Raw genomic sequence first — 23,285 nt, 5'->3', positions numbered from 1 at the left:
TCAGGTTGTGTTTTTTTGGGTTACAGACCACCGAATCCCGGAAGTACTGGAATGGGTTACTTCCGGGTTTCGGCGGTTGCGCATGCACAAAAGCACTAAATTGCGCTTTGTGCATGCACAGAAGTGCCAAATTGCAACCCGCGTGTGTGTAGAAGCCGGTTGCAAATGCTGTGGGTTGCAAAGGTGCATCCCGCACAGATCACTTTCGCAACCCAAGCGTCCACTGTACACTTTAACGGATACCTGCAGCATTCTATAGACATGATAGACTCTCCTGCTGAGCGCCTGAGGGCCCCAGTCCTGTCACTCACCACCTGGCCTAGGGCGGGGCCCAACAGGCTCCATAAAGGACTGCTGCTGCTGCTGCTGCTGCTGCTGCTGCTGGTGGTGGTCAGAGAGGGCCCCGTTTTTGGGTTTTTTGTTGGTTTTTAAAAAATGCTGTTATTTTTTACCTATGTCATTTTAAACTGTGACATTAATGCTGTATTCTTAGTTTTAGATTTTGATTTATGTGGAAATTGTTTTCCATTTGGTTGTGTATTTTTTTGATGTGGTTTATGTATTGTTTAGGACTTCTGTAATTATGCAAATCTTGTCATGTTGTAAGCTGCCTTGGGCATTGCTTTTAAGTGTGGAAAGGTGGCATACAAATAAAATTATGATGATGATGATGATGATGATGATGATGATGATGATATTCAGGAGTGGGGTTGTAGAGAGGTAGATCAGAGGGATAAGAAATGCAGGTAAGTGCATTGTTACAGTAATTCACTCTAACAATTATATTAACTGGGAGAGGGTCCCCATGGCAACACTGCCTATGAATTTCCCATTGTGACTCTGCTTTTAAATAAGGCATTGACTTCACTGTCTACTTTATACTCTCACAGGTTGCGAATAAAAAAAGAAACCAGTTCAATGGCTCCTAAAAAGCTACCAGGTAAATCCCTTCGGTTACTATTTTCTCTTCACAGGAACACAGAGATCTGCTGACTTGATACGTTCCCTCCAGTACATTGTACTGTAGACACTTGACAGAGCTGAGATATTTCAGGCTGTTGCTCTATGTTCATTTCTATCTTGATCATATCATATATCACATCATGTTACTATGCTCATGCTGTCTTTATATAGGTATGAAGCTAGTGAAAGCTAAAAAAAGAACAGCAAAACGAGCAAGAAAAGCATCAGGTCTGTATGCTCATTAGCACATGGAGGAGGAAGGAACAGTAAAGGAAAGTTATGATGGGGTGGACCAGAGTGAGGACAAGCATTTTCTATATGTCCAGGGGATTCACCAAGTCCAACTGAGGAGCAATGAACTTGAGATTGTGTCCACCATCTGCTGCTGGCAGTGAAAGCCCCAGCTTGAAACGAAAGCTCTCCTTGATGTGCCCTCACCCTCACTACAACCCATCCACTGCTGCAGCCCCTTCCACTTACTTGATGGAGGGCAGCCAGATGGAACTCCACAACCCCAATCTTCCCATGAGTATGCTGTGTCCTTGTTCCAGGCCGGGGTAACAGACACTCTGCTAGTTGAGGATCAAAGGTCTTGACGTGAAGTCTCTTCTCAGCTCTACCTTTTGCTACAAGAACATTAAGCTTCGTGGGTAGAGTGGGACACTTAATCTCAGGGTCATGGGTTTGAGCCCCACACTGGGAAGAGATTCATGCATTGCAGGGGGTTGGACTGGATGACCCTCGTGGTCCATTATGCCTCTACAAGTCTATGATTCTGTGAGAACATAGTTGAGGATCAAAGGTTTCGACGTGAAGTCTCTCCTCAGCTCTACCTTTCACTATAAGAACATTATGATTAGTGGGCAGAGTGGGACACTTAATCTCAGGGTCATGGGTTTGAGACCAACATTCGGGAGAGATTCATGCATTGCAGGGGGTTGGACTAGATGACCCTCGTAGTCCCTTCCACCTTCGTCTATTATTCTATGAGAACATAGCAAGAGCTTGCTGGGTTAGACCAAGGTACGTCTGGTGCCGTGTGATGTCTCTTCATGCTCCTGAGGCCTCCAGACTGGGAACATGGCCAGAAAAGTGTCTTCAAGAAGCAATACTTCCATGCCAGATTCCTTCATCCACTTAACCTTCCAAGCGTCTGGGCCCTGGCATTTCACAGTGGAGCAACCCCCCACCATGGGTTTAGGAAGCTGACTGCCATATGTTGATCTAGATGGGTTGCCAGAGATTATGGGAAATTTCTTGACTGGGGTGGCACTGGGATGTTGTCTGTTCATGGCTAAAGCAGAATTTTCTCTCTCCCTGTCCATCAAGGAAAACGAGCACCTTTCAAGCAACGTATGAAAAAATTCTTCGAATCTTCATATTCTCTGTATGTTGGCACAGTGCTTCTGATGGGCTCCATTATAGCGGCAGCAATGCTGACCTATCTGTGTAAGTTCCAGTCTTCTAGGAAAATATAAAAGGGTAATGGGCAGAATTACAATTCACTCTTGCTTGCTTCATTTCAGTGGAGACCTTTAAAAGGAAAGGATAGGTTCTGGCCTCCACTAAGCCCTTTCACCCCCTGATTTCAGTTGGTGAGATAAACATGTAAGACTTTTAACTGGTTTGTAAGGCAACATAAATTCCTGGGCCCACATGCGTAGCCTTCAATCCTATTTCCCATTCCCCTGTTCCTTTCTCCTTCATTGGAAGAGAGGAAGCATTCTCATCTGAAATTCATAGCCACACTTTCTTTCAGGTCTCTGTCTATAGCACAGTAAAGAAACGGGAGATTTGCTAGCTTTATCTGTGCTGGGTTTGTCTCCTGAAAGTTCTGTCCCTCCCCCTGGGAGTTCTTCTGGAATGTGCCTTGCTCCTTTGTACTCAGGCGATTAACCCCTTCCTTGGATGAGCACACTGCAACCTCTACCATCTGTTGCGGCCTAGGGTCCTCAAATCTGAGAAGTACCCAAAGCAGCTACACTACCTCACTGATGGAGCAGGTTGGGGGCCAGACTGCTGCTTTTGGGAGCCCGTAGAAAACCTTCCTAATGTTCATGGCCCAGCGTAAATATGTGCATTCAGCTGTTCCTTTCTTGACAAATCTGGACTGTGAGAGTGGGGTAAACTCGACCCTGGTCAGCCAAGCTAAGCCCACCTGCCCCATAGCTGATCTCATATGACTTCACCTGTGGGGCAGGTAAAGTCGGGGCTGGAAGTGGCTTTGCAGGTACAGTATGATCCACCTTGGGCAGAGGGTTGAAATCCCACATATAATTGGTTTCCTTTTCTGCTCTCCTGCTAGTGAGAGAGACTCAGGCAAGGGGAAGGAGAGCTTCCCAAGGCTGGAATGCTTTCTTCAACTCCCAAGGGTATCAGGAGGCTGGAGTACCCACAGACCCTCTTCCAAGTGTCAGGTGGATGGGGGAGGGGACTCTGGGTCTGGATCTCCTTGTCAAGATGAGGAAGCCTTCGTGTCCATCCGCTGTAAGGACCAGGCACCTTTGCAATTCGGAATATTGGATTGAAAACTGAAGGAGTGCTCTGTACAAGATGAAATGGAAGGAACAAGGCTCAGTTGAAAATTCCTGCCATAGTAGAAAATGGATAAAAGAGAGAGGTATTATTTTGTTTTTACTAGTATATATGTCTCCAAGGTTTAAAATCTACCCTCTCTTCAAGACACTTCAAGTAAGGTTTGTTAAAGGAGATTTATGAGGCTGGAATTCTGTGAGCTAAAACTGGGTGTGTGAAGATTTGAACTGCTTTGTGAACTGCATTGAGACTGCGAAGGAGGGGAGTTTGCTGGGAGAAGAACTCGCCTCTAATTGACTTGATGCAGTTTACAACTTGCACTGTGGAGTGAGGAGGCTATAAAGATTTACAACTTGTAGTGCTGAAGAAGGACTGGTTGTGGAGAGCAGGAGGAGCTCTCAGGGAAAACTGTAAATGGTTTAGTAGGGGAATCTCTCCTGGTTGGTAACATTGACTGCGGTTTGGAATGAATGGAGGGGAGGAAGAGACAGGACTTTGGAAATATGATCTCCTCTTTTGCGAAACGGACTCCAATGGGCAACCTAGAGATTCTTGGCAGCAGAACGTCTGAGACAATTGCATAAGGACTGCTTATGGCAAGAATTAAAACATGGATTGCCACTGAATGGAAGGCATTTAACAAAGACAGCCTCATTCTACAACTGTGTTACGCTTCAGATTCCCCTTTCATAAAGATGTTATCCCTGCGAAGATGAGCCCGTTCAAGGAGGAAGGGGCAGACAATGCTTCAAGTCGTTTTAATTGCAAGGGTTTTCTATAGCTGCTCCCCCACCCCCGAGCATTGGAATTCTAAGGATTCCAGAAGAAAGGGTTTAAAACTCAAATTAACTATGTTGGATGCATTCGCCAAGTTGCTCAATTAAAGGGAATGAGTGGAGTTGTGTTATTGCAAAGGATTACGAGGGACTTCTCCAGACCTACCCCGACCTGTGGAAAAGAATGTGCAAAGGAGCAGATGGATTACAACTGGGTATACAGTCGAGTGTGATAAACCATCTGTGCGGAATAAGGATGCTATCTTTGTTAACTAAAGCACCCAGACGGAGAGGGAGAAGCAGTTGTGAACATTAAGCTGTGGGTATGCAAATAAAAAGGAGACTGAGTCTGGCGACACAAAGGACAGAAGGTGGTGGTAATGTTTTTGGCGGCATAATGGGGTAGGGGTGGGCTGGGCTGGTGGGGGAATGTATTATAACATGGTAAAGATTCACACATACAAGTTCAATTCTTGCCTCTGTATTCAGTATTGGATCTGGGCAGTGCCATGGGGGTCAAACAGATGCCAGCAGATTAAAGAAAATAGACCTTGTCAAAGACTGTTTTTGCTTAAAGAGAGTTGCATAACAGAACTGGTGACTCTTGTGTGGTTGGTGTGGGAGAATAATGTTTTTCAACACCTAATTGGAGAGAGAGGAAGAAGCAGTTCTGAGTTTTATGTAGTTGATATATTAAAAATTGGAGGTAGTTTGTAAACAAGAATAAATCAGGCAATATGAAGGGTAGAAGCGATTTGTATGTTTCACAGGTATAAAGTTCATTCTCCCTCCAGCATTTGGCATGGACAGGGTTAATGGGGACTAGAGAATAGATAAAACAGGGTTGCCATACATCCAGAATTTCCCCAACATAGCTGGGATTTGGCCATCGGAAACAGTGTCCAGCTGGAAATTGCTAAATTGTCCAGGAAAATCTGGATGCACGAAATGCTTGTCTGGTGTGGGTGTTGGTGTATTTCCTTAAAAATAGCTCAAAATCACAATTGTGTGTGTATGTGTATGTAGCCCAATAGCTTTGACAAAAAATAAATAAATCCAATTTTTTGAAACGTGACAACCCTAGGATAAAATCAAGGTTTGTTGGGGTTAGTGAGCTGCATACCAAGGAGTGAATGATGGGAGCAGAATGCATTAAGCCGGGGAAAGTAGAGAGTGTAGGTCTGTTTTGTGAAAAAGAAACTACATAACAAGGTCGATCAGGAGATTTCCCCCAATGTTTGTGAGGATTGTAAAACTTGAATGGAATGCTAGGGCTAAAGCAGATCACATCATTATTATTATCAATTAAAATGTCATGAAGGCATAAAGGCATGGTGAACAAGCTGCATTGATTGATAAAGGAAGAGCAATTCTATTTGATCAATTGGGAAAATAGTTCAATAAAAGTCTAAGCAGGATTTGAACATGCACAGCCAGTCGAAATAATGGATGGGAAAGTATTAGAATTATTTTTCTTTAAGCACTTTACTGTGAGCAGCGAAGGAGAAAGAAGCATCTCTAAAGCGGGGTAGAAAGTCCTGTGTGTGTGTGTGTTTAATTTGAATTAATTGGTTAAAAAATTGGAAAATTTATAAAAATTAATTGGCAAAAAAAATGAAACCACCCGGTTTTCCCTGGCACAAAAAGAGCTTTTAAACTCTCAGAATTGCTTAAGGGGCTCCAGGATGCTCTCACAAGATCTCATGGGAATTCAGAGCTGGGCTGAAAGTGGCTTTGCTGGCGCAGTGCAATCACATCTTGGGCACAATTAACTAGTGCAGTTTCACTAGTGTGGTCAAGCACTTCATGTTTGTCTGCCATGGCAATCGGCTGTGCCAATTACACCAGAGCCCTTCTGTGCTGGTAATAGAGAATAATATGGGAGTAATTATCCTCCCGACCCCCCCAACCCCGGGTCGGGGGCACTCCGCCCGCAGACTGTCCAATACCTGCTGCCCATCCAGAAGGAAGAGGGGGCAAGGGGTGCTGGGTGTACACGGCATGGTTGTGGCAACTCTCCAAAGACAGCACCAGGGGCAGAGGACACCTTTTTTTAATATAAAAATTCAGACTTAACTAACAGGCATGTCCTGAACCAGTGGAGATAAAATAATTTGCAAATTTAATCAGCCACTGAGAAGGATTTGATCTGGGGAGAGACTTTCACCGTCACCAAAACTTCAAATATGTAAGTGGACACTATCTTAATTACGAAACGGATTGTGTGATATTTTGACTATGATTCTGGCAATGATCAATAAGGGAAAGATTAAAGGAATTCCTGATGGAGCTATCATTTTAGCGTGGAGGCATTACCTCATCAACAGCTGGAAGGAGACCAAGAGGAGAGTTCTGGATATCTGCCCGGGATTAATGGCGGACAATGATGCAGTTAAAATATCTCCGTGAGCAGGAATGAAACTAAAGATCACTGAGGAGCAGAAACAACAGTACAAAGGACTGACCCACTCGTTGAATTAATTGATGGATTAATTGTATAGCCCCAGGGGGAGGTGAGCCTTTTTTATTCTATTTTGATATATATGTATTTGCAGTTTTACCTGGTAAATCTCCCCCAAAAGGCAACAGTTTGAAATACGTAAGTGGGTTTGAAAGAACACTACCGCTGTTCCCTCAGTGGAAGGAAGGAAAAAATTCTGGATTGGAGCTACTTTGTTTTTGCAGAGGTACCAGAATGTTGAAAGATGGTGCAAGACTACAGAGAGGATTTCCGGATGGCTGCCAGGAGCTAATGGTATCTTTTTTGTCTGGGATGTGGTGTATTATGGCTCCTGCTGGCAGAAATTGAAAATGGAATTGCTGGAATGTGGATAACAACAAGGGGAAATATTTCACACAGAACTATGAAGACGAAAGTTTGAACAGACCAGTGGTTGTAAACATAAATGAAAATTAAGTGAAGGATTAACATTGGAATGGTTTATTGACTAATTAAGAAATACAATGTGATATTAGATTAGCACTCCACGAAATTCACAGCATGGGAAGTCACCCAAAGATATATAATTTGGCAATATATTTGGCCTTTTTTATTGTATGGTAATTTGAAATGTTTTATTGTGATTCTCATTGGATTATTAAAACGGAAAACTTAATAAATATTATTACCAACGTTATGTGGTCAAACACCACTTGATTGAAACCCCACAAATAACTGTTCTCAAGGCAGAGAGCTTTCAAGTACCAGGTTTTCTTGGCACAGAAAGACCTTTATGTTCTCAGAGTTGCTTACTGGGATGAACTTGCAAGATCTCATGGGAACAAGGATAGCCGTACAAGATACCATGAGAGCAATAAGTAAATAATAATAATAATAATAATAATAATAATAATAATAATAATAATAATAAAAAATAATAATAATAGTTGTTGTTGTTGTTAATAATAATAATAATGTGGGGGCAGGTCAAGGGTGTGTGTGAATTGAGTATACATGTTTGTGGTCAGGTGCCTTCAAAACAATGCACAGCAATATTTTGAAAATGGGGTTCTTAAAGAGTCCCACTAAGTGGGAGATGACCCCTACAGAAGTCAAATGGCTAAGATCTGTTTGGAAAGATTTGTTTTGAACACAGCAGCAGAAAATCCAAACAGAAAATGAATCTGGGAAATGGAAATGACCTGAACTTCCCCTGGGAAGAAAGTGATCAGAGCTGTACAAAATGTGTGTGGGTAAACTAGAACAGAAAAGCTCACAAATGGCAGGTCATGGAGTAATCACCTGCATAAAACACTTTTGCAGTGTTTCAGGGGGTTAATATGATTCCAAGCCTTATCAGGAGATTCACAGAGGTCGGGGGGCCACTAGGGGGCGCATTGGAAGATGGCCGACAATAGCATCTCTCCGACCCACACGGGGTAATTAAGAGGCTGTTATGGGAGTAGGCAGCCTCCCTTGTTGCCCCAAGGAAATGGGGAACACTGCCCTTGCCTGCTGTGCCCATAAATCACCCCCTAATTCGAAAGAAGGGGGTGAGGGCCCTAGGCAGAATGCTCCCGTGTGGACCTCGGCTCTCCTGGACGCTGTCTCTGATCGCGCACTAGCTGCAGCAATTTGGAATAATTAATTACAAAAGAAGCAAATGCACATATTTCAAGTGAAGAAGGGGAGTGAAGTCTGCTAATTTAAGTGACCTCTGCGAAAGAAGACGACGGTTTGGAGAAACAGGAATATTTTACGATGAAGATACACCAAAGGCTGGGTATGTTGACAACGGGACTGAATGGGGGGGGACCTTTTTTACTTTCCTTCTATGTGATTTACAAGAACCCCTCCTCATTAGAATCGTCGGTTGAACTGACCCAAGCAGGATGATTAAGGTCTGTGTGGAGATAAACTTTAACCAAAAGTATGCTTTATGGAGATCGAGAAGCAATAAGAGCTTTTGGGAATGGCGCAGCAATTAATTCGGAGTCGTCATCTTGCCAAAGGATTTATAGCCGGGAGGAAGAACGGACTTGTTTTTAAGAAAGAACTGGATAGTACTGTGAACATCATAAGGTTAGATTTGTGGACATTAAAACAGCAGTAAGAAGCAAGAAGTTGATTGGATCCCCTTCGGAATTTGAAATATGGGTACCCCCAACAAAAATTTAAAATTTGGCCGTGTAATTTGAAATTTATGTAATTTGGTTTGATTTGATGTGATTGGTCGGTTAATAAAAAAATATTCTTAAAAGGAGATTCACAGAGGTCACTCAGCATTGCTGGCCACATGGAGTAACAAATCTTGTGCCTTCTACACACTGATGCACTCTCTTAGCTCAACTAAGGCTTTGTCAGTACTTCTGCTTCTCATACATTCCACACAGAAAAAGCATTACTGCTCTCAGAAAATACATTGGGGCCTTCAGTCATGAGCCAGGGTTTTATTCTACTCCATAACTCCTGGCATGATCACCTTCACCACACATTTGTCCCCAGTATTCAGCTCATTAACAACTTTGACAGGTGTCAACCACTCATGTCATTATAGCATCAGATGATTTACAAGTGAGTTGTCCCAACCAACCACTTTTTGAAGTTAGCCCTTAGGGTTGGGAAGAGAGATGGATCTGGCCTGCTGGGTCAAAAAGGCTCGCCCTTCCTTTCCTACATCACTTTCTTCTACATGAACCTGATGGGGAAAATGTCCCCACAAATTCTTTTCCCTCAAAAGCCCCTACCATGAGCGGCCATAGCAGTAAAGGCTTGTCTACTTGGAAATTCTTTCCCCAGGAAACTCACATAGTATTGTATCCCTACGACTTCCTGCTGCTTCTGTTTTCTAAGCAATTCCCTAAAGACCTGCATGGGAAAGGAGATATATACTGAAGATATTGGGCTAAGGACTCTAAACAAAATCTTGAGGCTGAAAAATGGGTCTTCCTGGTGGAGAAATTTTACCTTTACAAATTTTGGGAAGTACATTGTAAACTGGAACTTAAACCACAGAAGTCACATTCCAAATGCAACTTAATCCCTTCCAAAGGGGTGCTGGGGGAAGCAAAGCTATTCTCCCACATGCGTTGAACAACTTTCCCCATCATCACCTTTAGATATTAAGGAAGTGCGAAGGAGAGCCATATTTGAAGAAGGAACGACAAAGATTCTACAAATGGTAGAAGTCAACTATCCCGATCTTTTTCAGGCAGATGGTAAGTCATATGTTACTTTTTGTCTGCTCAGGAGCTCCTTCCATGGCCCACCAAATGTGATTTCTACTCATTGCTCAGTTGAGAGAAGTCAAAGAGGAAAGGGTGAGTTGCCTCAAGTTCATTCTATTCTCAACTTCTCCATAAGCATGGTGTGTGTGTGTTGTGTTGGTGGAAAAAATATATATTGATATAAGAAAGAAAATTCCTGAATTCCAAGATCCAAGTTTGGGGCAAGTACCCATTGGTGAGAGAACCCAGCAGAGATTTACAGTCACAAAATATGCAGCAAATGTCAGCATGAAAGTATAGGCTGCTAGACCTTTAAAATAGGCTCTTCCAAGTGAGTTCCAGAGTTTCCCTCTTCCCCCAGCAAACGAGAACACCCACTTGGTAAGTTCCAGTTACAGATAGGTAGCCGTGTTGGTCTGCCATAGTCAAAACAAAAAAAATATTTTTCTTTCCAGTAGCACCTTAAAGACCAACTAAGTTAGTTCTTGGTATGAGCTTTCGTGTGCATGCACACTTCGAAGTGTGCATGCACACGAAAGCTCATACCAAGAACTAACTTAGTTGGTCTTTAAGGTGCTACTGGAAAGAAAAAAAAAATTTTTTGTTCCCACTTGGTAAGTTAAAGAATGATTTGCTTACAAACGCTTCAAAGGTCAGAGCCATGTGCTTCAGAAAAGGTGCACGGCAGGAAAACGTAGCTTAGCAACAATGTGGAGGAATATCCTAGAGTATTGGTACAAGAACTCACGAGTGGCTCACGAGGAGCATGTGGCTGAGCTTGAGCAATCAGATCAAACCAGGAAAACGTAGCTTAGCAACAATGTGGAGGAATTTCTTAGAGTATTGGAACAGGAACTCAAGAGCTTGAGCTTGAGCAACCAGATCAAACCTCATCACATACTGAGCTTCTCAAGTAGCCTGGGGGAAAACAATAGGCTTGATTACCTATTTCTTCCCAGTGTAGCTGAGTCTGGCAGGACAGCATACTCTATGGCTTGAACACCTTAATGCATTATTTAGAGTTAAGCATGTGGGTTATATGAGGCTGATTAACCTACGTTTTGGAGTTGCAGAGTTAGAAGGGAGCACAAGGGTCTTCTAGCTCAACCCCATGCAGTGCAAGAATCTTTCACCCAATGGGGGGTTCAAATCCACAACCCTGAGATGAAGCGTCTCTACTGACTGAGCTATCCAGAAGCTCCAGGAAAGGACTGCAGCTCAGTGGATGTGCAAATGCCATTGTTGTTGTTGTGTTAAAAAAGGCTCCAGGTTCAATTTTCAGCATCTCCAGGCAGAGGTGGGAATGACCTCTTTCAGAAGTCCTGGAGAGCCATTGCTAGTCAGCATGGACAATTCTCATCTAGATTAATGAATGGTCTGATTCTGTATAAGGCAACTTCCTAGGTTCCTATATATGAAAGGTAAATATTATATTTTGAGAAACATGGCTGCTCAGTATCTGTACATGGCTGTTTGAGATTCTTCCCAACTTCAGTTGTTGCCACTCTCTTAGATATCACAAAATTCAAGAAAGCTGAGAATGTATCTATGGCAATAGCTGAAGAGAGAAAGAAAATCAGTGAACTACAGCAGGCTATTGGTAAGTTACTCAGAAACCACTTTTATTGGTAAGGTCAAGGTGCCAGAACCTTTGAGGCAATAGGCGATTTCAGAACCATTGGGACGGACTTCTCTTTTCCATTACAGGCTAGAATGGCACATTCTGGTGCCAATCCCGTTCTGACATATCAGTCAGATTAGCACAGCTGGAAACAGAGAATGGGTAGCTCTCTTCAGGTGTTTTAAGTGAGCACATGCGCAGAGGGCTGTAGGGATGAGCATACTAGCTCTGGCCCACTAGGGCTCTTCCCTGTGAAATTACAGGGCGATGGTCTCAAAAAGAATGTCCTCATGGAGGCTCCCAACATTTTTTAGAACCAGCAACATAGGGAATGTCACAAATTCTCTGTGTACAATGTACAAGTTCTCTATTATGTACAGGATTATAAATAATATGGACACAGTCAAAGAGGCCATGTTGTTGAGCCTTTCTGGGCAAAGCTCCATTTCGGTGGAAACCTAGCCAGATGGGCGGGGTATAAATAAATTATTATTAGTAGTAGTAGTATTAAGGATGTCTGGTTAATCCCATAGTCCTTTGAGGAACAAGTGGGTGTATTAGCATGATGAAGTCAGGAGGCTGATTTGGAGAACACAGTTGTCTGTTGAGGCACTTATTCTGCAGGCCAAATACTGTGCCTGACTCATGAATCAATGACCAGTCCCCACATGTCCTCTTTTCTATGCTAAGGGAATTCATTCTGCAGAAGGACAGAGGAGCCTGTGAAATAAGAAAAAAGTATTTTCTTTCCCATCATGTCAGTAGTACAGCTTTTGTTTCCTATCTTTTCTTTCCTACTGTTCAAATAGTGGGTCATTCTAGTTTTTTTGGTATATTACTCTGGACTCAAAAACGGTTCTGAAACTGTCTGGAAGGAATTGGCTACAGCAAGGTCGAATTTCACAGGAGACCTGGTGGAGCTCCCTTGCACCTTTCAGTCTGTGTCTGGTACTTTGGGCTGCTGACCCAAATCTGTTAGAAGGCTGGCTAGTGACTCTCTCCTGTACCTTTCCCCAAAAGGGAACATTGGCAACGGCCCATAGCTGTTCCAATCCAGAGGGTCCAGAGCTGCTTTCTTTAGGAGTGGTCACACCCCTGCTTCTTTCAATGCAGCAGGGACCACCCCCTCATGCAGCAAAGCATTAACCACAATCTGGACCCAACCAGTCAGCCCCCTCTGATAGATTTGATAAGCCAGGAGGGATTGGAGTTGAGGCGCCGTGGGGTTGGATGCATTGCTGCCAGTACCTTCTCCCCATCAGCTAATTGCATAAGGTGAAACTGATCCCACTAAGCATCCTCTATACAGCCACTGGGTTGTACAACTGGAGATGCAACATTTGGAGAAACAAATGCACTCTGAAGTTGAGCAACTTTATCCTTTAAGTGCGTAGCCAGTGGGTCCTAGTGGGTCTTTGAGGACAATGCTAGATTTTCTTCAGTGGGGGTGGTTCCCCCACCCAAGGTGCTCCCAAGGTCCCCCCTAATATCAGTGTTTTAAACTCTGCAGAGTCCTAGCTTCTACTACAACCTCACTTGTCCTTTCTCTCTTTTTATTCCTCACACATTCTGGGCATTGCTCAAAGATGACATTCACCGCAAGTTAGCTGAGGAATGGATTGTTTGGCATGGAGCCCTATATACATTTGACTTCATTGCCACCCCAAGGACGTGGAAACAGTGCATACAACTCTGCAACAGCATGAAATACAATACAAAATTGCTATGTGTTGAAAATGATGAGGAGGAGGTGAGCAGATCATGCAATAAATTCTTAAGAGACAATGGAGGAGTGCGACTTTGGGGGTAGATTTCAGCGTCTGCTGTGGTTGTAGAGACTGGTAAGGGACAGACATTTTTGCTGCACCTCTGGCATTTTATATACATTTCATATATAAGAGGTAGGATTGACCCATCACAGCAGGATGCTGCTCCATCCTGATCCTCTGGGTAACTTGCCATCATGTGTAAGTGGGAACATTATGGCTTCCTGCTCCTCTGCTCCATGAGCAAGAGTCAGAAACCTCTTTTCAAGTACTCAAGTTCACAATACAATTGTATGGAGAGACCAGGAATAATGAGACCTGGGAAACCATTTGAATCCCCCCTCTGCCATGAAGCTTACTGATCAGGACTGCCTTTCATCCCACCTTACCCCACGGGACTGTCGTAAGGACAAATGGGGAGACGAGAAGGTCATGCAGCACCTTGAGCTCTTTTGGAGGAAAAGGTTGCATATTAGTATTGGTATTTATTTATTTATTCCATTTATCAAAATACTCCTTTATCAAAAGAGTCCAGGGTGGTGTACAACATTAAAAACACATTACAGAATATCAGAGATAGAAACACAATGAAATAATAAAAAAGTATACTAACAGACAGCCTGATAATAAAATAATGATCATAATAACAGTCCTCTCCCCCAGACTTCTACAGGCCATAGATTAATTAAGAGGAATGGCTTTGCCCTTTGCCTAAAGGCATGTAATGATGGCACAAGGGAAGCCTCTCTGGGAAGAACATTCCATAATTGGGGAGCCACCACAGAAAAGGCCCCTTCTCTTTTTGCAATCCTCCTAACCTCTCAGGGGTGGGGGACATTGAGAAAGGCCTCAGATGCTTTCTGGCAGCTATTGAATGAGCCATGCAATATAAAGTATTTGTTAGCTAAAGTTAAATTAAGTTAACGAAAAACAACTTCGCACAACTGTGTAAATAATAGTTTAATTGTAAATTAGTACACTGGCTATGGTCGGAAGTTTCTTTTCTTTGCTGACTCAAACAGTGGATATCATTATGTCTTTGTCTTTATTCACACTTTCATTCTTCTTCTTTCCCTTTGTTTTTTCTTCTGTTCTTTTCCATTCTTTTCTTTTTACATTTATATTCTTTATCATCTTTATAACATAGTGAATGTTATTTTGTTGGTATTGCATGTATTTTAAGAATCTGTTTGTCTAATAAAATCTTCAATAATAATAAGAGAGAGAGAGGCCCAGGGTATGGTGGCTTCCTAAGGGGAACTTGTTCTGGTCATCAATCTGGCCATTGCATTTTTCACCAGCTGAAGTTTTCTGCTGCTCAGTGAGACCAAGACCTAGGCATTTTTGCTCCTTCGTTTCCGCCTTATCATTCTTATTGGCCTTCCCCATTCTTTTCAGACCTCCTGAAAAGGACTGAAAAGATATAAACATACTCACCCCTCTATTTTTTCTTGCTTTTCTTGAGGGATATATGTTTTCCCCAAAGGAATCTCGTAAACATTTGCATCCACAAAAGCACCCTTTACCCCTCTTAACCTGTATTCACCTGAACACCAACTGGCAGATTTTAAGGTTTTATGAGCACAGGGTCTGCCAATGTAGCAGCCATTGTGTCAGTTTCAGCTACAAAAAAAAAAATGTAAAAAACAATGACGATTTTTTTCAATTGACTTGCCTAAGATCCAGGGCATAGTGCCACATTTCAGAAATTCCCCATGGGATCTCTATTCTACCTTTGAAATCCTGGTAATGTCTGGGAAAATTCAAACTTATGGCAGCCCTATCATACAAGAGCGAGCCTCACAGCAACACTGAGAAGAAAAAGACACATCATTGTGCTTGCAGTCTCCGCCCTTGGTGGAGGGTTTTCTCCATAAACACACTCTGACTTTGCAGAGTTTCCAGTGATGTAGTGAGCTCCCCATGTTTGAGTCAAGATGGCTGCATTCAGGTATTTGAACGGCTGTGTATACTGTAGTTTATGATAAATCCTGCCACTGTGAGCTACTGCTACACACAGAACAATATATAGTCTACTTTGTCTTCCTGGGGAAGGGGCATTATGTGGAAAGTTTTAAGAGGAAAACTAGAATTTCTTTTTTTCTGCGTTGTAGGCCTTTGCTGCATCCAGAGTGAAGAACAAACCGACCGATTATTTTATTGGAGTTTCGATGGTAGGCTCAGAATGGCATTGCTATGATAGATCGTTTAGAATCAAGAAACTGTAAGTCTAGATTCTTCATCACCTGGGAACTTTCATAACCAAGTGGTATTTGAAGAGAGCAAAGATATATATGTGCTTATATTTTTATTTATTATGATGATTTAATTTATATTCCAATTAGTTTCCAGAGGGCTTCAAAGTGCTTTACAAAATACAAAATTAAAATAGAAAAGAACAAAATGCACGGGCAGGAAATGTGTCATTAAATGAGCCTCTCACACCACCTTTGTTGCCCAGCTGCAACACAACAACCCTGCAGCGCAACCAGTGGGATTTATTTTCTGCCCGTTGCTGCCACCACCCTTCCACTTCCTCCAGCACTCCAGAGGGAAGAGACCTAGGGTGCACCAAAGCAATTGCTTTTCAATCTTCTCTGATGCTTTAATCAGAGTGCAAAGGCAGCCCACACTCTGTGTGTTGGGAATCCTGGAAGCCAAGACCCAAGTGTGGGGTGAGTACTCTTTGATGAGAGAACCCCAGCAGAGATTTAAGACAGCAAAAGATGCAACAAAGAAAACTGTGCAAATGTCAGCTATAAACCCTGAAAAATGTCCCCTTCCCAGTGAACTCCAAAGTATCCCACTTTCAAAGGTTCTTCCCAACTTCCCTAGCACAAACATAGAGCACACATTTAGTAAGTCATAAAATGACTTTCTGCTTTCAAATCAGATGCTCTGCTACTGAGCTGTGGCACTTGCCAATGGTAGACACACCTCCCACAACCCCTGTTCCCTCTCTGTCTTCTCCTGCTTTGTTCTCTGAATGGACAAAAGACAAAGACTGGAAAATGCTACTATCAAATTGCTTGGTGGACCTGATTAGGACCAAAAGGAGTGTATTAAGCTGTGTGTGCTGGGCCCAGGGGTAACCCAAGCAACGCGGTCCAGGTCCAGTCCCAAATCAGTCTGGCAGGGCCAAGGCAGGACACAAGGCAGGAAACCAGGCAAGGTCAGGCTCAGGGTCTCAGGCAGGTTCTAGCAAACAGCAATGTTGCTCCCACAACCTGGGGTGGGGTCTGACAGCCTTTTTTCTTTGTCAGGGTAACAGCCGGTCCTGATCCCCCGGTGACTCACCTCCCTGTCTCGCCCAAAGGCAAGCACTCCTCCTGCGAGTACTCAGGTCTCTCCTTCTCTCAGACCTCAGTCTCTGCATCTCAGGAGATGTCGGTGGGTTAATGGGCCCATGGACTGCCTCAGCCTCTCCTGACCCAACTGGTAGTGGAGCAGCTGTAAGTGATGGCCCAGCTGAAGGCAACGAGGTCATCCCTGCATCTGGAGCCAGGGCAGGCTCAGGCCCCTGACTCGGCCCAGCTGGTGCTTGTTGCAGGAGAACCTGTGCAGACTGGGGCTCTTCAGAATCAGGCCCCAGACTAGGTTCAGATGCCCCCTGAGGCAAAGGATCCGGTGCGGATTGAGACTCCTCTGGTTCCGAGTCCGAGCCCAAGTCCCAGGCCATCACACCGTGCAACTTTGTCACAGTTGAGGCACTGCCTTGGAAAGGAGGTTTAGCCTGTATTTTTCCACTGGCCTGCAATCTTCCCTTCAACACTCCAAATAATCAAAATCCTACCATTTATTAATTTATAGGGTTTGCCTGTAAGAATATTTCCCCCCTTATTTTCCTAAGGAAAGCACAGTAAGTGCTATACGTGTTTCTGCAGGCTAGCACATGATTTGCCTTCCAAACAAATAATAATAATAATAACAATAATAATAATAATAATAATAATAATAATAATAATAATAATAATACCACACCCATCTGCTGGTTTCCCCCAACTACTCTGGGCAGTTCACAACATATATGAAAACATTAAAAAATTCAATCATTAAAAACTGCAATACAGGGAATAAAATGAGACTCATCTGGTGTTGGTGGTAGAGCAGAAAGTGTGTAAGCTCTGACTACAGGGTAGGGCAGAGAGGCAGGGGAGTGCTCTCGACCAAAAGAGAATTCTTCTCTGAATGTTACCCCTCTGGGTTACTGTAAAAATAATGAGTAAGTGTGTGGAGGATAGGCAAGCATTTCATTCTAGTAGGTACAGAATAAAGTAAGTATACAGACTGAGTAGTTTCTCCTCTCTTTTTCAGCTACTGGGGTTATAATCTTCCAGCAAATAAAGGTCCTGCAAAACCGGATACAACCAACTGTGTCGTCATCAGAAGGGGCTGTGAGCATATTTATAGTTGTTGGCGTGATGTTTATTGCCACGACCTAAAACGGTGCATCTGCAAAAGGAATCCTATTCAAAAGTGGATGAAATAACTGATTATCTGCAATCCATGCCACTTTGTCAATCCTGCTATTCCAAGGCTGGAAAAGATCCATTGTTTACACCTGCAAAGGCTTAGTTGGTCAGTGAAATAAAGTATGGAAGAATTCAGTCGGTGTACATTTCAATAGATTAACTGTGTGTATCTACCTGGCAATGTTAGAACAGATAGATCTGGTTTCTAGTTTGTCCTTTTGATTACTGATATGTTGCAAGGTCTGGAAAGGACTCCTGTGATATTAGATCAAGGTTTATCTAACACACGGGTGTCAAACACAAGGCCCGCGGGCCGAATCCGGCCCGCCAGACCTCGTCATGTGGCCCGTGTACATTTGAATATCTACTTATATTCTAGTTCCAGGCAAGCGGCTTCTCTGAAAGACAGAAACCGGCCGCAGCCCCGGGTTTTTATTCCCCTCCCTTCCTTTTGCTGCGGAGAGGAAGCGAGAACCCCGGAGCTGGGAAGAGGGCGCGTGGGTGGCTGAGTTGGAGGGTGAAGATGCGGGCCTGACTGAGTCCCCGGCGCAGCCGCCAAAGCTAGCAAATGCACGGGAGCGGCAGGGTGAGAAGAAGCCGGGCTCCGGTTAGGCTTCGCCAAAAATGCTGTAGGTGTGAGGCTGCGCGGCGCGCTTTTTATACGGCACGCTGCATCCCTCCGCCGGAGCAGCGCCTTCTTTTTCCCTCTCCCTCCAGGGACTGGGGCATGTGGCAGCAGGGTGACTGCAGCTGGCAGCCCTGCCCCCTCCCCTCCCCTCCCCACACGCACCCCAGCCCCTCCCCGCTCCCTCCCAGCCGCCAGCCCAGCTGGCAGGCAGCGAGGAGGAGGAGGAGAGGGGTCGCTGGGCGCGCGCTCCATCTCCCTCCAAGGAAACGGCGGGCAGCAGCAGCAGCAGCTGGCGCATTGGCTTCGGAGCGCCTGCCAGGGGTTGCAGCAGATGCTGCTCGCGGCTTAGGTGGCTTCCGTGTTCCTGCTTTGGTCCGAGAGGCCGAGCTGTTCCGCAGCAGGCAGGGAGAAGGGCAGGCTGTGTGTCTGCTGCTTCCCTGGGAAGCCCCGAGGTGCAGAAGCCTTGCAATAAAAACAAGAGCAAAAAGGGGCCTGGCGAGGATGCGTTTGGGGCCGAACCTACTGTTAGGCAGAGTGAGGAGGAGAGATCTTGAGGCGACTGGTTTGGGGGTGGGGGGAGGGCAAGAAGAGGAAGCAAATTCTTGCCTAGTTCACTTGTTGTTTCTGGAGTTTAGCTCCCAGGGAGAAGGAGAGGAACCTGTGGGAATTCGCAATATCCGCAATAGCCAGCCATGTACATTTGAATATCTACTTGCCATTATTCTGCCTATGTTTCTGCTTTCAGAACTAGTTATTACTTACATTATTACAAAAAACAGTAATAATTGAATGCAGTTACAATAATTTATGATAATAAAGAGTGGACACATAGTCCTACAGATACAACCGGCCCTTTGAGGGTGACCAAACTGCTGATGCGGCCCCCGATGAATTTGAGTTTGACACCCCTGATCTAACAGGACCAGAGCCTGTTAGGGTAGAAATGCTTTTCTATCACCCAAGGGACAGAAGTTGAACTGTCATGTATTTATTTATTTAACAATTTATGTGCATTTTGTTCATTCATACATTTATGAATTTGATGAAGTCATTAGCCTGAATAACTAACAACAGCTGAACCATCCAAATAGTCATCTAAATTTCAGCCACTGCAGCAGTCAGAACAAAACTAACACTCAGTGACCAACTGCCAGGAAATGCCAAGAAAGAGCTCTGCTGATCTTTGTGGGTGCCACGATCAAGCAGGCGCTTCTTTGTGTTGAGCATCAGGTGTTCGCCGCCAGCAGCAGCTGCTGTGTGTGTCTGGCTGCCTCTTCCTATCCTTGACACCTGTTGTAATATCACTGCAGTAGTGTCACCAGGAAAAAGATATATGCATGAAATTGGCTAGAATACACTGGAGGAGGTGAATACGATACAATACTTGATTATACTACACTCAGATGCTGAAATGTTTCTTTGATTATCCTTGAATCCTCTGGCCACACTTTCCACCCTCTCCTGCCACACCACTGTAGCGTGCAACCTCCTCTGCCTCTGTCTTCACACAAAAGGAAAACAGTGCCTAGTCTGGAGAAAATTGAATGAACAATGGAAGGAAGTGGGGCCCAAGAAAGGGAAATAAGTGGCAAGGGAACACCGACAGTAGCTACTTTGAATGAATTCAAATCTCCGGGGCCTGATGAGCTGCACACAATGGCAAAGCAAATATTTCCCCAATAAGTGAAGTTTTTGTTTTGTTTTTGTTTTTTGTTTTGCTCACAGAGTCCAGTTGTCCCAAATCTAATTAGCGGAGACAGGAGAGGGGAGTCCATAGTGAACTTCCTTGAGGATGCTGCCATCTTCTGTTCTTCCTTCAAGTAGATTCCCATTCTTATAAACTGAAGGCATTTGCAGATGATGCGCTATTGTTCTTGGAAAACCTGGTGGACCCTGTGGTTAAGCTATTGGAAGTAATGAAGCAGTATTGCGATACAAGAATAAAGCTAAGATGATACCAAAAAAATTTAGACTGGCAAGGGAAAGAGAAACTTCAAGAAAGTATTAAGATGAAGAAGGTCAAATATCTGGCTACTGTTTTGGGATAACAAATAACAATGCTAATCTGATCCAATTATATCATTATGTGGAGTAAGATTAAAGAAGAAATGGAGAGATGGAGTAGAATGAAATTTCCTCTAATGGGAATGATTTTGGTGGTAAAAATGAATATCTTTCCTAAGATGTCATTTCTGTTTCAGACAATCCTAGTGAAATGTAATATGAGTTGCTTCAAACAATGGCAAAAAGAGTTATCAAAATTTATCTGGCAGGGGGAAAGAGGATTAAATTTAAATTATTAATGGATGTTAAAGAAAGAGGTGGGTTCTCAGTCTGATTTGGTTAAGGGAATTGATATCCTTAAAGAACACAAGATCATTAGATTTGGAAGGATATGGAAATCAATATGGAAACCATACCTGCTTGTGGTATGATAAGGCGACAAAGGTGGCAGAGGGACCCAGCGCCGGGCGGCAAACGAGTGGACAAGGGATGCCACCACCCCCCCGGCACTGCAGGGTCCCTCCTCCACCACCACCTCTGCAGCATCAACCACCCCCTCCTCAGATTCTGGGTATCACCAGCAGCCACCCCAGCCCTAGCGCTGAGTGAAGAAAGGCCGGGCCAGGCGGCAAGTGAGCAGGCAAGGGATGTCACACACACACACCAGTGCTAGGTCCCTCTGCCGCTGCTGCTGCTGCAGCAACATCTACCCCCTCCTCTGGTTCTGGGTGTTGCCTGCGGCCCCAGCACTGAGTGAGGGAAGACTGGGCTGGGAAGTAAGCAAGTGGGCAATGGAAGTGTGGCACTCAAAACGGAAGTGCAACACTCAGAACAGGGCCCATTCGGATTACAAAAAAAGTTCGCAAACTGGAACACCTACTTCCAAGTTTGCGGTGTTCGAATTCCAAGTTCTTTGTGAACTAAGCTGTTCAAAAACTGAGGTACAACTGTAATTGCAACTTACCGGATGAGAAAACCCAGCTGAGAGACTGTTGGGGAGACTGTTGTGATAGGGGTGGTGAGGGCTGAGAAAAACACTGAGAGAGAGTCAGTGTTTTACTGATAAGGTGAGGAAGAAAAGGAACAAACAATTAACCCCTCTCCACTTTGATGGATGTAACTTCTTGTGGGACTCTGTGTAAGCTTAAGATTTCAGCTTTTGCTCCATTCTCTCCCCAAGTGGCTGACCAATGTGGTGTATAAAAGGAGGGCTTGTAAAGCTCTGGGAATTATGCCAAACTTTACAAGTAGCTCTCCTGAACCTTGGAGAAGACAAAGTAAAATCACACAGTTTTTCCTTCAGGACAGAAAAAAGAGTCGAGCAAGGGCACATGCAAGAATTTGGGAATACAAATCCTTTGATAAATTTGGCCCTAGAATTGGCCTTGGCAGAGAACATAAACAAGGCAAAACAGAGAAATAAACTGGGGCAAAATGGCAAGCTTATACAGAGGCATTTTTTTGAGCTTAGTAGAAGCTCACCCATTTCTAAATGTACACAAACAGAGGAGAGAGACACTGAACTCCAGGATCAGCTTCATATGGTCTGCCTAGAATTAACTCTCATTGAAAACTTCGTTAAAGTAAGCAATGGGCCACTTACAACATTTGTGGAAAACTTTCCAATTCAAGAGAGAGCTTCAGAGTCAAAAGATATTGAAAGGATATCTAGGCAAATCCAGCCGGCAATTACTGAAATGACAAAAGCAAATGCTAAAGAAGTCACCAAAGGACTGTATAAGAAATAATCTAAAGCACTGAAGAAAACTAAAAATATTAAAAATTTAAAGAAGCAGAAGAAAACTCACTATGCACGTAAAAATCAATTACAACTTGATACCAACGGATTCCACCCGGGATACAAATAAGCCTACATTAAAAGCTCATAGGGGAAAAGGGGAAACAAAGAAGACAGCAGCAATGTCGCCAAACCACAGCAAATGCCAGAGAAAGAAAATCTGACAGAGGAAAATAAAAGATACACCTCAGTTGTTGTTGCTCTGACTCCAGGAGGGAAAGCGCTTGGGAACAAGGGAAACAGAGAGGACACCATCCACAAAATTGAATCTGACCTAATAACTAATTACTCAGAGACCCAGCGTAACTTTCATCAGGAAAAAGGGTGATGATTCCACAAAAACTAGTTATTGCAAATTATCCAAAACCAAAAGGCCTCCTCACCCAGGCAGAACGTATAACACATCTCCTGCTTATTTGAAATAAGACCTTATTGAGAGAGTCAGAACTTACAGGGTTAAGAAGTTCTGAGTGACGCCTCACATTCTTGGAGGCGTGTTTAGAACACTGGGAGTGTTCAGTATCTCTGAGAGAGAGAGAGACACACACAGTGTGCGCTCAGCTCCGGTTTGGAACGTACCGGGAAGATGAGTGCGCTGTCACCGGGATTAACGATCTGTTGATTTGTACGAGATTAAAGCTCTTTGTAAGATAAGAAAGACACCGAGCGTCTGCCTGATTTATTGAGCACACAAGGCAATTATCGGCCTGCTTCTGTCGCTGTGCTACGCTCTGCTAACTGCAGCTGGGGGCTCTGGAAGGTCAGCTGACGCTGTGAAGCAAGCCAAGTCCGTGCCGGTGTGTGCTGTGTGATCTCCTGCCAAGGAAGGGCAGCGGAGAGAGACGCTGAAGCCAGCTGGGAGCTGTGCCTAGATCGTGAGGCAAGGAGCTCGCTGGAGGAGCTGTGCTGTACCGGGTGCCGGGAGAAGCTACTACTGTCTGTAAGTAAGCTGGGCCCCGGGGGAGAAGATGGCAGACAGCCATGAGTCGTGTGCAGTCCCTGTTGAAGAGGTGGACGGGAAGGAGCCCTGGGTCGCGTGGCAGGCACTGAAGGTT

General features: G+C 44.1%; 1 protein-coding gene across 5 annotated transcripts; it reads left to right on the top strand.

The window, feature by feature from the left end:
* The first annotated feature begins 839 nt into the window (after positions 1 to 839).
* On the top strand, positions 840 to 17,941 carry LOC310742399 (uncharacterized protein). Of its 5 annotated transcripts, XM_083571875.1 has the most exons (8): positions 847 to 940; positions 1,135 to 1,191; positions 2,293 to 2,412; positions 9,834 to 9,932; positions 11,455 to 11,541; positions 13,149 to 13,312; positions 15,443 to 15,552; positions 17,643 to 17,935. In XM_083571875.1, exons 1-8 carry the CDS (start codon positions 919 to 921, stop codon positions 17,815 to 17,817), a joined length of 834 nt encoding a protein of 277 aa, XP_083428001.1. In that variant the 5' UTR covers positions 847 to 918; the 3' UTR covers positions 17,818 to 17,935. The 5 variants fall into 5 exon arrangements, with proteins under 5 accessions (XP_083428003.1, XP_083428001.1, XP_083428002.1 ...); XM_083571877.1 differs by lacking the exon at positions 11,455 to 11,541 and having other exon boundaries at positions 840 to 940; positions 17,643 to 17,941; XM_083571876.1 differs by lacking the exon at positions 1,135 to 1,191.
* The last annotated feature ends 5,344 nt before the right edge of the window (positions 17,942 to 23,285 follow it).

Source organism: Podarcis filfolensis (assembly GCF_964270895.1).
Source record: "Podarcis filfolensis genome assembly, chromosome: 9".
Classification (NCBI taxonomy): Eukaryota; Metazoa; Chordata; class Lepidosauria; order Squamata; family Lacertidae; genus Podarcis; species Podarcis filfolensis.
This window is presented reverse-complemented; position numbering and strand designations above follow the sequence as displayed.